This window comes from Homarus americanus, unplaced genomic scaffold (genome assembly GCF_018991925.1).
Source record: "Homarus americanus isolate GMGI-L3 unplaced genomic scaffold, GMGI_Hamer_2.0 scaffold54443, whole genome shotgun sequence".
Taxonomy (NCBI): domain Eukaryota; kingdom Metazoa; phylum Arthropoda; class Malacostraca; order Decapoda; family Nephropidae; genus Homarus; species Homarus americanus.
Window position 1 is genome coordinate 5,534,874 of NW_024750852.1, and position 15,198 is coordinate 5,550,071.

The 15,198-nt window shown below is 34.1% G+C and overlaps 1 protein-coding gene across 6 annotated transcripts in view; it reads right to left on the minus strand.

Moving 5' to 3' along the window:
• Positions 1–874: 874 nt before the first annotated feature.
• LOC121854239 (golgin subfamily A member 1-like) overlaps positions 875–15,198 on the minus strand; it is a 33,269-nt gene continuing 18,945 nt past the window's right edge. For 2 of the 6 annotated variants that reach the window (XM_042348756.1, XM_042348754.1), the window contains 6 exons: positions 14,708–14,929; positions 12,480–13,028; positions 9,763–9,904; positions 9,321–9,448; positions 5,045–9,065; positions 875–3,780 (listed from right to left, as the gene is read on the minus strand). In XM_042348756.1, coding sequence (XP_042204690.1) covers positions 8,907–9,065; positions 9,321–9,448; positions 9,763–9,904; positions 12,480–13,028; positions 14,708–14,929 — 1,200 coding nt within the window. In that variant the 3' untranslated portion in view covers positions 875–3,780; positions 5,045–8,906. Of the gene's footprint in view, positions 3,781–5,044; positions 9,066–9,320; positions 9,449–9,762; positions 9,905–12,479; positions 13,029–14,707; positions 14,930–15,198 lie in introns of those variants that run through there. The other 4 variants (XM_042348759.1, XM_042348757.1, XM_042348758.1 and 1 more) reach the window with 4 other exon arrangements.

Consider the following 15,198-nt stretch of genomic DNA (forward strand, 5'->3'; position numbering starts at 1 on the left):
ACATCATGTAGATCCACAATGAAAACGTAAGATAATCTTGATAAATCACTGCGGAAAGGAAACAACGAAAGCTAAGGCCTCGCTGTTTCCTTTTCCTGTGATTTTATATATATATATATATATATATATATATATATATATATATATATATATATATATATATATATATATATATATATATATATATATATATATATATATATATATATATATATATATATTATATATATATATATATATATATATATATATATATATATCTCATGGGTCATCCACCCAAACATGTTGGTCAATTATACAGCTTCAATAGATATAACTACATACATATAATAAATATCCTAATGCATAACTTTGTAAAGTACCAGTACATTCAATTATGTAAAAATTCTAGCATCAGCTATGTATATAAATCTACATTGCATGAATATAAGGATGTGATCTAAACACTCATTTTCATTGTATCAAGGCATGGCTGAAAAACAAAAAGAAGCTTTGTTCGTAGTCATAGAAAATAGTTACTTGTAGAGGCACAATTTATCAGCATTCTGTGAGCTGTCTATTCAATGATTTCCTAACACTGTTACTGTACTACCTACACAACACATTACCACTAGAAACTCCATGAATTTTATGCACTATAACTGTGAAGAAGAAAAAAAATTGATATAAATCATATGAAAACATTAAGACTACAGGAGAATTTTTTTAAATTTTCTTTTGTCACTCAGAATTTACTAGCAAATAAACTTGATATATGCTCTCTTCAGCTATTTAGCTGAATTACATAAAGCAGAGATATACAATACTGTACATAAACTACTTCTAACAGTTATAAAACTGCCTTTAGGTTTGTGTTTACTACAGTAATTTGACATGAGCACTTGACCAAAGAAATGCAATTTTTTTTTTTTTGCATTAAATAAATTGAACTTGAGTTGACAAGACTATTTTGATAGCCCATCCAATTGTCCCAAGATTGACAAACAAATGTATGTCTTCATTCAATAACTTCAATAGTATACTTTAGTGAGGCTAAATAAATTCCTTGTAAAAACAATGTTTTCTCCACCCATACATATAGTACAGAACCCATTGTTTTTAGTCACACTTTTTAGTCGTGAAAATTTTCCATTTCATGATTTGGATTTTCTGATAAAATTTGAGACATGGGACATGGGACTGGTGAAATAAATATTGGATCTATTAATTTCCCAGAGTAAAAATAAGATTACTATACACATATTATGCTAATGTCAATGCTAAAAACTTATGAATAGAAAGCTGTCTACATAAATTTGTCACTTGACATTCATCAACAATTTAGTGATCAAATAACATTTGGCCAAAATTTGTGCACATTAATTTTTGACCACCATATATATGAGTTGCCAGCTTTACTTGTCACAGCTAACCACCAATGTTATTTTCCTGAAGAAAATATCACTAGCAAACTTTTACAGATTATAATGTAACAATTTCTCTGTTAAGATAATTTACTTTTCCAGAAACATACACATGTAACCTGGCAAGCATGCCCTCCAACTTTCTTAAAACGGCTTAAATTTAGTAGCTAAGCACTATTTTCTATACTAAAAATTAAGGTTAAACTACTTATGAAAAATCTGTTATTGATCCAATAAGAAGTACTATGAAGATTCAGACTAGAAGAGAAAAGGGATAATTACTGCACCACAATATCTGATACTAGATACTGCACTGTATAGTTAATTCACATCGTACAAACTGAAGAAAGAAATGCCATTAATATTATGCACTAATTTGGCTTAAATTTATAATAAGTTTATTGAAACAATATATAAAATTGTTTCATCAAGAGATTGTTTACTAAATATTTACAAATATCAACGAGGAATGGACACCAGCAGTATACAGTAGACCCCCGATTTAATGTGAGAGTAGGACCGGGAATTATTGCACAAAATTGGTTCGCATTAAATTGCTCTGTGTATTTTGGTGTGAAATACATGGTATGGGACCACAGCCCCAAAACATACAGTACCTGTACACCAAAAATTCCTAAAACACCCATTTTTTTTTTACTTCAAAACTTACTCCATATTTCAACACTTTTAAACAAATTATAACAACTCACTTTGAGTTTGAAAAACTGCTTCCTGGACTGCAGTTGTTAACACAAGGTGACTGATAGAGCAATAGAACTCGGGGTGACAGAAATTGTGCATCATCTACGTAGTTACTCGCTTGTAATAACAGACGACACATCCACCCATGCCGTAATCTTTTGAGAGCGAGGGCACTTCGTTTTCATCAACTCATCGATTGTCTACATTTGCAACAAAACATTAAAAACATATTTAATGAAACATTAAAATTAATTAATGCTTTTCTAAGAAATGAAACATTGAAAACATATTTAATGGTCTTCTGACACTAAGGGTCACAGTCTCAAGTTAAAGAAACCACAAGTACAGACAATTGTCAGAGCTAACTTCTTTGGAGTAAGAGTTGTAATATGTTGTAATAGCCTGCCAGAGACTGTTGTGACTGTATGAGTTGTGAACTGTTGTAATAAACTGCCAGTGAATGTTGTGAATAGAGTTGGATTTAGAGTTGTCAGGGCCCTGCAGCAACAAATTTATGGGGGGCCCTTGCCATCAAAATTTCATCGTCAAATTATTGACTGACAAGTTTAATGAAATGCTGTATACTGTACTGTACCATATGCATTATACAAAAGACATACAGTATAGGTACTGTACATGAACTTTATGCATCTTTTGTTATTTTTGATAAATGCCATTGAATTTATCCCAACTCTCTAGGATTATGGTCAACAATATCAATAACAAAACAAATTAAGAATCATCAACTTATGATAGTCGTTTTCTTCTTCAGAATCTTAAAAATATACATTTATAAAAAATATAGATATCACTCAAATTTTCTGTGGTTCACTAGGCTTAATCTGGATTCTTGGGAAAGCCCTCCCCTAAATCTGTCTGATGATGATGATGATTAGCAAAAAAAGTGGAACTGTATCATCAAATTCTGACAAATTTTTTTATTCGCAAAAATGAAAAACACAAATGACAAATGGTCCTCCAACATGCAAGTCGCAGACTGAGTTTATTAGATAGTTTAACCATCACTCTTTTATTAGCATATGCAGTATTACACTGAGAGCATTTTTCATGGTCACAAAAATGTTTTAGTTTATATTTTTGTGTTTTATTAATGGCAAGACATTCTCATACAATGGATTAATTATCCAAATACAGAAAATATGGTATTTAAGTTATGGTAAGTCTTCCAAATGTTTAATGATGATTTCTAAAGGGGCATCTGTTTTGTGGGGGCCCTGGGCTTTTGCCTTGGTCACCCCCCTTATATCCGTCTCTGGTTCTGAAATGTTGTAATAACCTGCCAGAAAATGTTGTGACAGTAAAAGATGTGAAATGTTGTAATAACCTGCCAGAGAATGCTGTGACAACACTGAGCATGAGCTCCTTTAAGCCCAAACTTGACCAACACTGGAACATGTTGTAGTACATTCTACAGCAGGGGTGTCAAACTCATTTGCTATGGGGGGTCATATTTGATGTAAATATTGAATCACTTTATATTGTATTGTACTATATATTTCAATAGGAAATATAAGGAACGGAACTACAGCCCCAAAAATACAACAAGAAATTCCTTAAAGACATTTATTTCGCCTGACCGAACCCACCGCCGGACCACCTCAATTCCAAGCCGACTCCACACCATGCCACAAATCTACGCAGCTTACTCACACACCTTAAATAATGACAGAATGTGAGATATGAGTGCAGAATCTTAAAGCAGTGAACAAGTAAACAATACGAATGTTGTCATGCACAGAGACAAGGAAAGTACAGCGTATTAGTTTAGATGTGAAATCAAAGGTGTTAAGGTGTTTTGAAAAAGGGGAACAAGCTATGGATATAACTAGATCCATACACTCAACATTTAGAAAAATTTATACCATTTTCATATTTTTTCATTCATTTTTTTCATTCCCCATATTTTTTTTTAAACCTTCATTTGAAGTCAACCTCAACATTTCTGGAAGTTTCACATTATTTCTGACACTTTCATAATTTTTTCATTCACTTTTTTTTTATTCAGCAAAAACAAATTAAAAAGCTTTGTTCAAAGTGACTTTCCACATTCTGACTTTTTTCCCCATTACTGTGCTACTGAGTTCTGGGCTCACACTGCACAATATCCTATTTGGCTGCACTGAACTAGAAAAAATGGAAGTACTGTACTGTAATTTGAGGTGTCATGCTGCATAAAAATTATTGAATCAATTAGTATTAAATCGGAGGTTTACTGTACAATACACTTCATAGCCCCTAGTAGTTGGAAAAGTGGAGTCCTAACATAAAACTACTTATCAGTCCATCCTTATCCTTGTGTGTAATCAAAAGTAAAACTCTTCCTGCCAATTGTTCAACGTCATCAATTTTCTTTCATGAAAAAGCTAATGTACTTCTTTATTCTGGTCTTACACATGATAAAAAGAAAAACCTGCATAAAGATTCAGAAGTGTACAACCACAGAACTTTATGCAGGTAACCCTCCCTTAATGAGCGAGTTAGGTTGCTGGAAAACCATTCTTCAAGTGAATTTTCATATATTGAATGACAGAATAAATGGGAAAAAGGGGGTTCAGCCATTTCTACTTGCCTTTGTGTCCAAGATGGCCAGTAATGCATGTATTTACTGGTCATATACTTATTTCCTATAAATAATGCATTTAGATTACTTAATTTGCTTTATTTTTCATAAAAAGTGCTCAGCAACACACACTCAGCTGGTCGCAAGGCTGTCTGGCTGTCTTTGTGTTTGGTAGAACAAGTAATGCACAAAATAATAATAATTCCACAAATAAATACATTTACAACATAATCATAACATTATTTTACAGTAATACTACACTGCAATACAACTACACTACTTTTAGCAATATTACTTTGATACAACATGATAAAATGGACAAACAATGAAAATGAAACACACAAAAGTAGGTAATTACATTCAGGAAGCTTCCCTGTGGCCGAGCGTGTGGCGTGACAGGCATATAGTCACACTGGAACCTGATAACCTGCGCTGGGCATTTAAACAGTGGCGGGAAAAGGCGTGCCGGTCGGGCGTTCTGGAACGTCACCCGGGGCGTAAGGGTTAAGGGCTAAAAATAAAACATCATTGTATGCATACTTTAAATAAATAAATACCTTTAATACAGTCTAATGTGATTTACACGGGTTAGTTTAAATCCCAGCAGCTTCTAGTGAGTCACAACATTTGCCAGAAGTAGTGAGCTCATAAATAATAACAGTTTTGTCTAATAAATAAAAATCACATTACCTTGATATCTTTGTTTATATAAATCTGTATTAATAAAGTATTATTTTTATTTTCACAAAGGTATTGAAATTAATTTTGGTCAAATTAAACCAAAGTTTTGAGGTGACTTATGCCTGATGCAACTTGTAGGCCCCTTTGACAACAAGCAGCATGAGGCATGTTACCTCAAAACTTTGGTTAAATTTGTCCAAAATTAATTTCAAAATCTGTGAAAACAATAATAATATTTTATCAATACAGTAGACTGTACCCTCGTTAACTAGGATCGCTATAATTTGTATTTTGGCTTAATTTTGTTTTCTTTTTTTAATGAATTGAACGATTTGAATTCAGAAAGAATCTCAAATAACCGAGCAGTTCCAAAAAGTCAATTCCTGTATTATCATAGTAATATATTATGATATACAGACACTCCCTAGTTTAAGGAAAGGTTCCGTTCCTGGACCCTATCCGTAAGCTGAATTTTCCGTAAACCAAAAATGACCCTTCCATAAGGTAAATATGTACTGTACCCTGTACTGTATTGAACATAGAACACAAAGATAAGTCTCACAAAGGGATGAGCTTAGCCGCCTTACTCATAATCCTCTGCAAATAGTGTTGTTACGCCATACTAGTTACCCTACGTAATAACAGACACTCTTGTACAACCCAAAAATTTTTATAATGAGACTTATGGGAGGCATTCCGTATCCTCGAATTTCTGTTAATCAAGTGTTCTGTAACCCGGGGAGTGTCTGTAGATTAAGATGAATGAATTACAGTAGTATAGAAATAGAATATAGATTATATTAAGATACTTTACAAAACTATGCTTGGTGTGAAGCCTGGAAGAGGAGGTGGAGGAGGAGGGAAGGAGGTAGAGAGGGAGGACAACTCACCGACTCCCACTTGACAGCCTGCAATCCCTTTATAACAACAGTACAGTATGCAATTTCACAATAATCCCATACGATTTAGCTTCGTTTGGTGAGGGGTTAATAAGCATTATCAAAAAATAATAAATTTTCCCCCAAAAATACCACACTCGATCCCAGATAGCTACTGCGCCACAGTATATTCTCAGTCCCTTGTTTACAAAGCGGTAACAGCTTATCGTTCCTGCTGACCCGCTCTTCCTAAAAATGTTGTCAGCACTCGCCATCTCTCAAGCACCATTGTTGTCACTGCTCAATAGGGTTGTTACCAATCTGTGGTAAGGACATATATTTCATATATTTATTTCCTCTTTATATCATGCATGACCAGTTTTTAAGACTAGAAAGGCTTTTTATTTGTTTTTTAAATGTTCATGAATAGGCCCACATGGGGCAGTGGGGGGGTTCCTGACCATAGCCCGATGCCCAGGGGTTAAACTAAAATAACTATTAACTGCAAGGGCAAATTATGATTCTCCTTGCATGCCAAATCAACTTGTATTTCAATGAGAACTGAAGAGCACAGAAAATTAATTGGCTACCAACAAATACCTGGGTTACAACACTGAGCAGCTCTGGGCAAATATGTCCTTTGTCACTCAATAATTATCACAAGTCACCCAAATATTTATGTATCACTCCAAAACCAGCAAAGCATACATCATCACAATCAACTACAATATATGTGTTGAGTAAGTACACATTATCTTATTTCTCAACATTCGATGACTCACCACAATCCCGGCATAGTAGAGGTACACATCCTCATTGTCATCCATATTCAATGACAATCCTCACCCATCTTTCTTGAACTAGTGTCTGTCTCATACAAATCAAGGTTTTGTTATTCTTTGGTGGGCAGTGGCATACACTTTGTTATACTGTAATTTCAAATGTTTTGGACCATCAAATAATTAGTCTAATAAAGTGATATACTACTGTGTATTTTGGGTAATATAATTTTACACTTTATCAAATAAAGTATACTTTCATTATCTGTGGTGTATGTCATGATAAGTAATAAAGGCAGCATCATCCAAAAGGATGCGGCATTCACCTATAGTCCTAAGAGTCACTGGTTCACTCAGCTGTGAATACGGTAGATACTTTACAATTGGGGGAAATGAAAATGGTCAAGTATAGTACTGTGCCAGTCGTGCTGTCTCCTTACATATCGGGAAGATCGAGTACACAAAGTGCTCTATCTGCACTGCTCCTACTGAGCTGTAAGGCCTACTGAACCCATTTTCACATTAAGTACTCAAGTTTTTAATCCAGAGATCAACAAGCTAGTGTGTAACATATTAAACTTATCAAGACACCTAAGACTATGCAACTGACAGGGTGGTGTTTTCATGGGCAAGAGAATTTTACCCAAATCTGCCTTACCAGACCTTGGCCAAGGCATCATCTTCAAGGGAAGACTCTTACCATATAGGCTCCATTCACCCCAGGTGTGAATGGGGACCAACACTTCTGGTAAAATATACCAAATGCTTTAATTTGCATTGCCTTCATAATTTTGGATAATAAGTAACTAACTACACTGTAGGGTGATGAAGAGTCCAGAAAAGGTAATCTGTATTCCATCTACCTGGTTTATCAGCATATGGGTAATTTTTACTTTTATACTGTAAATTGTCTTTTTGTAATAATTAATCTATCTGATTAACACAAATGATTAATGAAATTCACATTCTAACCAATATATCTCCCATCCTCTAGTGTTTTACGAGAAATGCAACATTATTATAATTAAATATGAAAAAAAGTAATACAAATTCTTCCGTATATGTATACAATCATTCGTAATTTCTTCAGATATAACATTACACATTAGATTTCTTCTAGTGAGGGTGCATAAAAGTCAAGCCATTAATCAGGTAAAGTTTCTGGTGTGCAATTATAAACATGTTTTTAAATTTAAAGGAGTATAAAAAAATAAAATGCAACTTAAACCGAGCAATTTCTGCATAAGGATCTAGCCTCCTTAGAAAACATGTAACATTCCTAGCATAATAGTTAAATATTCTCTGAATTAAACTTTATAACACCAATTCTTTGTTAAAAAAAAGCATGATTAATAAATTTATATTTTCTTTTTGAAAAAAAGATGCCATAAAAACCATAAAATATAATATATATACTAAAGAAATAATTTCCCAATGTCACAAGAGTAGTATCAGCTTATTGCACACTGGTAATTCCTGAACACTACAGACACACTTCTATTCTTGGAATTAGTCAGCAATGTTTAGAAATTCCATTTTACTTCTGAACATATACCCAATTCATTATATGAACCCAAACATTTTTTCAGCTGATATTACCAGCATAATCACTGCCTAGGAAGGGTGATAATAGCTGATAATACCAGTCACTTCTGCTAAACACTATGAGCACCCTTGAGGCTCAAAATAACTGACATTGCCAATCGCAATTGCAAGTACGACCACTGTCATGGGCATTACCATCCCCAGCTGCTACAATGACCACCACTGACAGTAACAAGAGCTGTAAGTATCAAGCATATCTCCTGCTACAACCACCAGTATGGATGATAATTGCTGATATTACCAATCACATCTGCTGCTATGACCACCACCAAGAGTGTCATTGAGATGGAGGGATTGTCTTAGCATTCTGGCCCTTACCTAAGTTAGGTTTTGATCCAAACCAAGACATTTTCCACTCTAAAGTTTCACGCAGAAGCCTCTCTTCTTCAGAAGTCATTTGAAGCAAGGTGGCTACAGCACGAGTGAGATGCACAGCCTGTAAAATGTTCATAGTCTCATTACAGAGGATCTGCTTGTTTGATTTTTAAAAAGATAATACAAGACATACAATATACTGTACTGCACTTCACATATTATTGTAAACAAACAAATGCTCTAAGTCTGATATTCTAGTGAGGGATCATATTGTGATTTAAGTACATTTCAGATAAATCAACCATTTGATAAAGAAATCAGTATCTATACAAAGATTGAGAAAGATTATACCAATTGGATACAAGTCATAACTGACCTCATATTCCCTAGAGGTAAGATATTTGATGATAACATGCTTGAGGTATGTGTTGTTCACAGCTCCACCGTTATCACTGCCATTGGTTGCCACTGGCCCTATAGAAGAGTTATTTTCTGAGGAATTTGCTGAAAATACATTCAAAGATCATTCAAACAAAATGTGTGTACAACAAATTAAATAAAAATGTCAATACAGGAATAGAAAAACTATTTTAGAAAAATAACCAGAACAAAGAAGTAAAATGGGAAAAAACAATGAGCTTGACTGATATAAAGATATAAAGCAGAAATTATGCAAAATACAATGAATCTCTTTATGAATACAAGAAGGCAATTAAAGGTAGGGATAATAAATTCTACTAATTAATGCATGAATCTGATTTATGATATCCTACCAGGGGCATCATTTATTATATGTACACAAAAACATTCATACCAACCATTAGTTGCTGGAGATGAATCTCTTATTCTGGAATCAATGCGAGGGTCAGCTATCGAGTCCGTTGAGTCTGCTGATAGTTTTAGCTCTCTTTGGATTGTCTTCTTCATATCAGCAAGTCTCTGGCCTTGAACTTTTAGGGCCTAGACAAAAATACTCGCAAATGAATCATGAAAATATCAACTTTGCAATACAGTATTGTCTTTGAACAAGCCACTTATTATGTAAGAGAATGATAAAAAGTTAATTCAACACTTAAATTTGGTATTCAAATCATGTGATATAAAAGGGCTTCAATAAATGAGCAGTTACATCTTTTTATAAACATGAGAATTAGTTTAATCATAATATAATCCACATTATGAAAACACATGGCCCATCCAATGGTTAGTATTAATACTGTACAGTATTACCATTTATGATCTCCATCAGAGAAAAACTGTGACTGCAAAACAAACCTGATTGATATCTAGGGGAAGAGATACCAATACATAAAATTCATAAGAACAAGAATTGGCATTCTGAATATTTTTTTGTCTTTCAGTCCATTACCCTCTCCATTTGCTGTCATCCATTCACTCTTGTTGCTGTAACACTCCCATATAACATTTAATACAGGTTGTACCTCTCTAGTCCGGCATTCTGTGGTCCGGAAACTCCCGTGGTCTGGAACGATTTTAGTTTGTCCAATAGGTAGATAGGCAACTTTTTTTTTCTTCTCTTTTCTTTTTTTTATCTGAATTATTATTATTATTACAGGAGTATTAAATTTTTGCCCCTCAGGCCCCAATGTGGGTCAGTGACCTATGCCCAGGTGGGCTAATCCCCGTAAAAAAAACCCACAAAGCCGCGGGAAATTAAGGTTTGTTTACATCCGCCAGTTTGGCTGCACTCTCTCTCTGCTTGTCTATACAGAGTACAACATTTAACCCTTCAATATATATGAGCAGTAAATAAGTGTTGCTTTCATATTCTTATGTAGAGTAATGACGATATGTTTTCACATGTGTCACTTACATACGCGCAGTCTCACTTTTTTTTTTACCATTAATGGTTAGCTACTTATATTGTTCCATTTATTATCATTAAATAACGTTACAGGTACTTCAAACAACCATATTAATTTTTTTACATTAATTTTACTACAGCTAAAATCAGGGTCTTATTTTCTTGTTTTATATGTAGAACCAATCAGTCACTGGTTTTGTAAGCTTTAACATAAACAATGCCGGCAGCCGTCTCGTCTCCTCTAATATTCCACGTATTATTAATAAATTGTATTGTTAATTTTGCACACACAAACATTAATTCAATAAAAACAAATTCAGAAACATTAAAATATATATGAACAGTAAATAAGTGTTACTTTCACATTCTTATGTAAAGTAATGACGATATGTTTTCACGTGTGTGCATGCGCACTTACATACACAATCTCTCTTTTTTCTTTACCATTATCGTTAGCTACTTCTATTGTTCCATTTATTAACATTAAATAACATTACTTAAAACAACCATATTAATTTTACTATAGCTACAACCAAGGTCTTATTTTCTTCAGTTTTATATGTAGAACCAGTCAGTCACTGGTTTTGTAACCAACGAAAACAATGCTGTGCCAGTTCCTCGTGTGTTTTAATATTCTACGTATTATTAATGAATTGTATTGCTCATTTTGCACACATAAACATTAATTCAATAAAAAAGACATTCAGTAATAAACAATAATGAATCTTTTGTACATAAGAGAAATGACGCTGTTTACACGATTATGCATATCGTCTGCACGTTGGCGGGCCATTCAAACCCGTCGAAATTCAAGTTTCCACCGTCAAAATTTTTATTTATTTATTTTTTTGTGTTCCAATAAAATACGTTAAGAATTAAAAACTCGCGAAATTTGAGAAGCTACTATACGACATTTAACCCTTCAATATGTCTTCAAAGAGACCATGATGCAGAGAAAGTGGTGCTAGTGCTTCCAAGCATAAGCACAAGTCACTATCTATCCAGGAAAAGGGTGAATTTCCATGGTCCGGCACCGGTCAAGTCCCGAGGTTGCCGGACTAGAGAGGTACAACCTGTACCGTACTTTTCTATCATTCACATGCACTGCTGTACAGTGTCCTTGATGTCCATCCTCTTCACTTTCAGTGCATCTTTCATCAAACACTTCCATCTCCTTCTTGGTCTTCCCTTGTCTCTTCTTCCCTGTACACTCTTTTTATCACTCTTTCATTTCCCACTCTATCAATACGATCATACCACCTTAGCAGATTCTGGTCAAGTCTCTTTCTGACACTTCTTTCATTTCCACAGACTTCCCCTGAGAATGTGACTCACCTGCTTCCCTGACTATTATATTACAGTTTGTATTAATGTATGCAGTAGCTATAATTAAGCCAATACAGTACTGCCAAGTAATATAATTTGAGAAATAAGCATTCTAATAGGACTATATATAGCTATTTATCAACTGGCCAGCAATAAACTGGCTGGTACTGTATTTGGAAAGTTTTATGGTGGATCACAATTAAAATTCTGGAAGTAAAATTTAAGATTAAACAACTGGAAACTTAACATTTCATAGACATAAAAGCAATCAGTGTCACCAACAGTATTCACATTATTGTAACTGGACTTTTTCAGTATATAAAGCCAAGAAAGTATAACTGCCAACAAGGATGAAGCAGTAAAACATTCCAAGGAGAAACTTACTTGCTTCTTTTCCAAGACCTCATCTTCTAGGGTTTTCACTTCCTCTCTAAGTGCCTTCACTACATCTGATCCTTCAATTTTATGCACAAGATCCTCTTCTTCATTTTCCAATTGTTTCAGGAGTGCTTCACGTTCATGGATAACTTCATCATGCTTTGCCTCTATCTCTTTAATCTTTGCTGCCTTCTTCTCATCCTCTTCCTCCAATGTCTTAACACTCATCTCTAGGGTAATAACTTTTTCAGCATATTCATCTAAATTCTGGGACAATCTTGTCTTTTCACAACTCACTGTATCCAATTTAGATTGCAGCTCTGACTTGCCCTTTTCTAAAGCTTCGACAGTAGTCCGTTCCAGCTGCAGAGTTTCCTGGAGGGATTTCTTTTCAGTTTGTGCCAAGAGCAAGTCTGACTGAGTTGTAGTAAAATTTCCTTTCACTACTATCACTTCAGATTCAATATCCATTAAATTTTGTTCTAAAGAGGCTATTGTCTCCAGCTTAGACTGAAGTACACTTGCACATGAATGATGTTTTTCTTCTTCCGATGCCTGTAAAATATATAAAAATAAAATTCTTAAAAATAAGCAAATACTGTTTAAAGAACAACTATACAGGGGGGTATCCGGGTTACAAACGGGTTCCATTCCCGAGGATGTTCGTAAGTCAGATTTGTACATAAGTCGGAACACATGCTAAATGCATACCGTACTTACAAACAATGTTTAAAATCCCACTATATCATAGCCTAAGTCCTTACATACATCTAAAATCACTTAATTTACAACAAAAGAAGAAATAGAATGACAAAATACAGTACATAAATGAAAGTAAAATAAAAGTCATCAGGTAAATAAAATACCTGTACTGTAAATTTCAAGTTTAACCCCGTTCGTATCGGCGGGCGTTCATAAGTTGAGGACCTCCTGTAGTACTAATGGTAAAGACATTAATCTCACTAATGATCAGGGTAGCTTCTACAAAAATTTTTCCAACAATACAATTTCAGGAAATACAGATACACACATTCAACCACTGACACAATCCTCTCTAACATTTGTGTCCAGGCTTCCTCTATCATGTCCTCCACTGCAGAAGCCCTCCCCAGTTCAGTTCATTGTATTTTATTCTTCTCTACTATAATCTCTTTTTCCCAGCTGTTTTGTTCTCCTCTACTATGTAAAGTCATGTTTTGTTCTTTCAGTAGAACCTTAATAAATCAGACTAATTGGGGCAGACCCCCAGTCCGAAAAATGCAAAAGTCTAAAAAAAGCCAATATATTGGGGAGGGGGAGGAGATAACACTTCTTTTATGAATTGTTTAGAAAATCAGTTGTTGTTATGTTATTAATGCAGTTCAACAACTAAGATCTTTAAGTGTATAATAATGTTAGTTAAAGAATTTACATCAGCAATAAAAACAATATGAAACAGAACTCTTTGGGTTGAAAATCAGACTTATAAGTCTGGTTGTCAAAAAATTTTTTCACCAAATGATTGCTATTTATTGTAAAGTGGTGACCAGAGCACCTCAGTCCGAATAAAGCGAAATCCAATATATTGAAGTCCGATTTATTGAGGTTTTACTGTTCTATACTTTCTCATTATGTACCATCTTTCTCTTTTTGACACTTACCTAATCAAAACTATTAAAAAAAATAAAAATCTTCCAGACAAAACATTGTTGAAGCTAATATTGTCTTTACAGTATTTACTGCAGTGTACTATTATGATGTGTGCCCCTGCTATAATTTTCTAAGATGAATAAAGGTAATAACTATAACAAACAATTGCAGAAACAGTGAATGTTTGAACTTAGATTTGATATCAAAGATATAATGCTGTACTGTATGCCCAAATTAATTTTCATCCATGAGGAATTTTTTAAGTTATTGCACAGAAACAATGGAGTATTTCTTCTAAAAAAAAATTATCCTCATTTATATGAGATTGCATTCTCATATAATCACTAAATTACACAACTGCAAATACAGTATGAAATGGAAAAATAATGAGTAAGGTCAAAGAACCAATGAGACTATTATTACTGCACATTTCACCCATTTTATCAGTTTTATAGTCTTTATATTGCATCTAGTATACACTAATGGCAAATTTAAACATACAAATTTTAAAGAGTATTTACTATATGTCACAGTGGATGGACAAAGATAGCAAATATTTCTTGTTACCCACGATCACAAGAAAACCACCCAAATTATACACTTACAAGTTTCTCCTGCAAAGACTTTATTTGTTCATCCTTTTCCAAGGTTGTATTATTCAGTTGCCACCGAAGAGTGTCCAAATCTTCGTTTAACTGAGATATCTCTGCCTGCAATTTTCTCTCCATCTCCAAATATTCTGACTTCTGGGAACTGTTTTCATCTCTCAAGGCACTAAGTTCTGATTTGAGCATTTCATTATTTTCCTCAGCTTCTTGAAGATCAGACTGGAAGAAAACACATACAGTACAAGGGTAAATTTAAATGTAACCATCATTTATGCTTCTAATATACAGTAAACTCTCATTTAACCAACCCTCGAATAACCGACCCTCGCAAAAACCAACCCACCCCAAGGCCTAATCGGACACCTACACCATCAGGAGTAAGCATTCCCAGCACATTAAAGTCGGACATCAGTTCCCCCAAACAACAGCAACCGCAAGTCCTGGTGGAATCTTGTTAAGACTCAGAATAACTAGAGTACAGTTCAGTA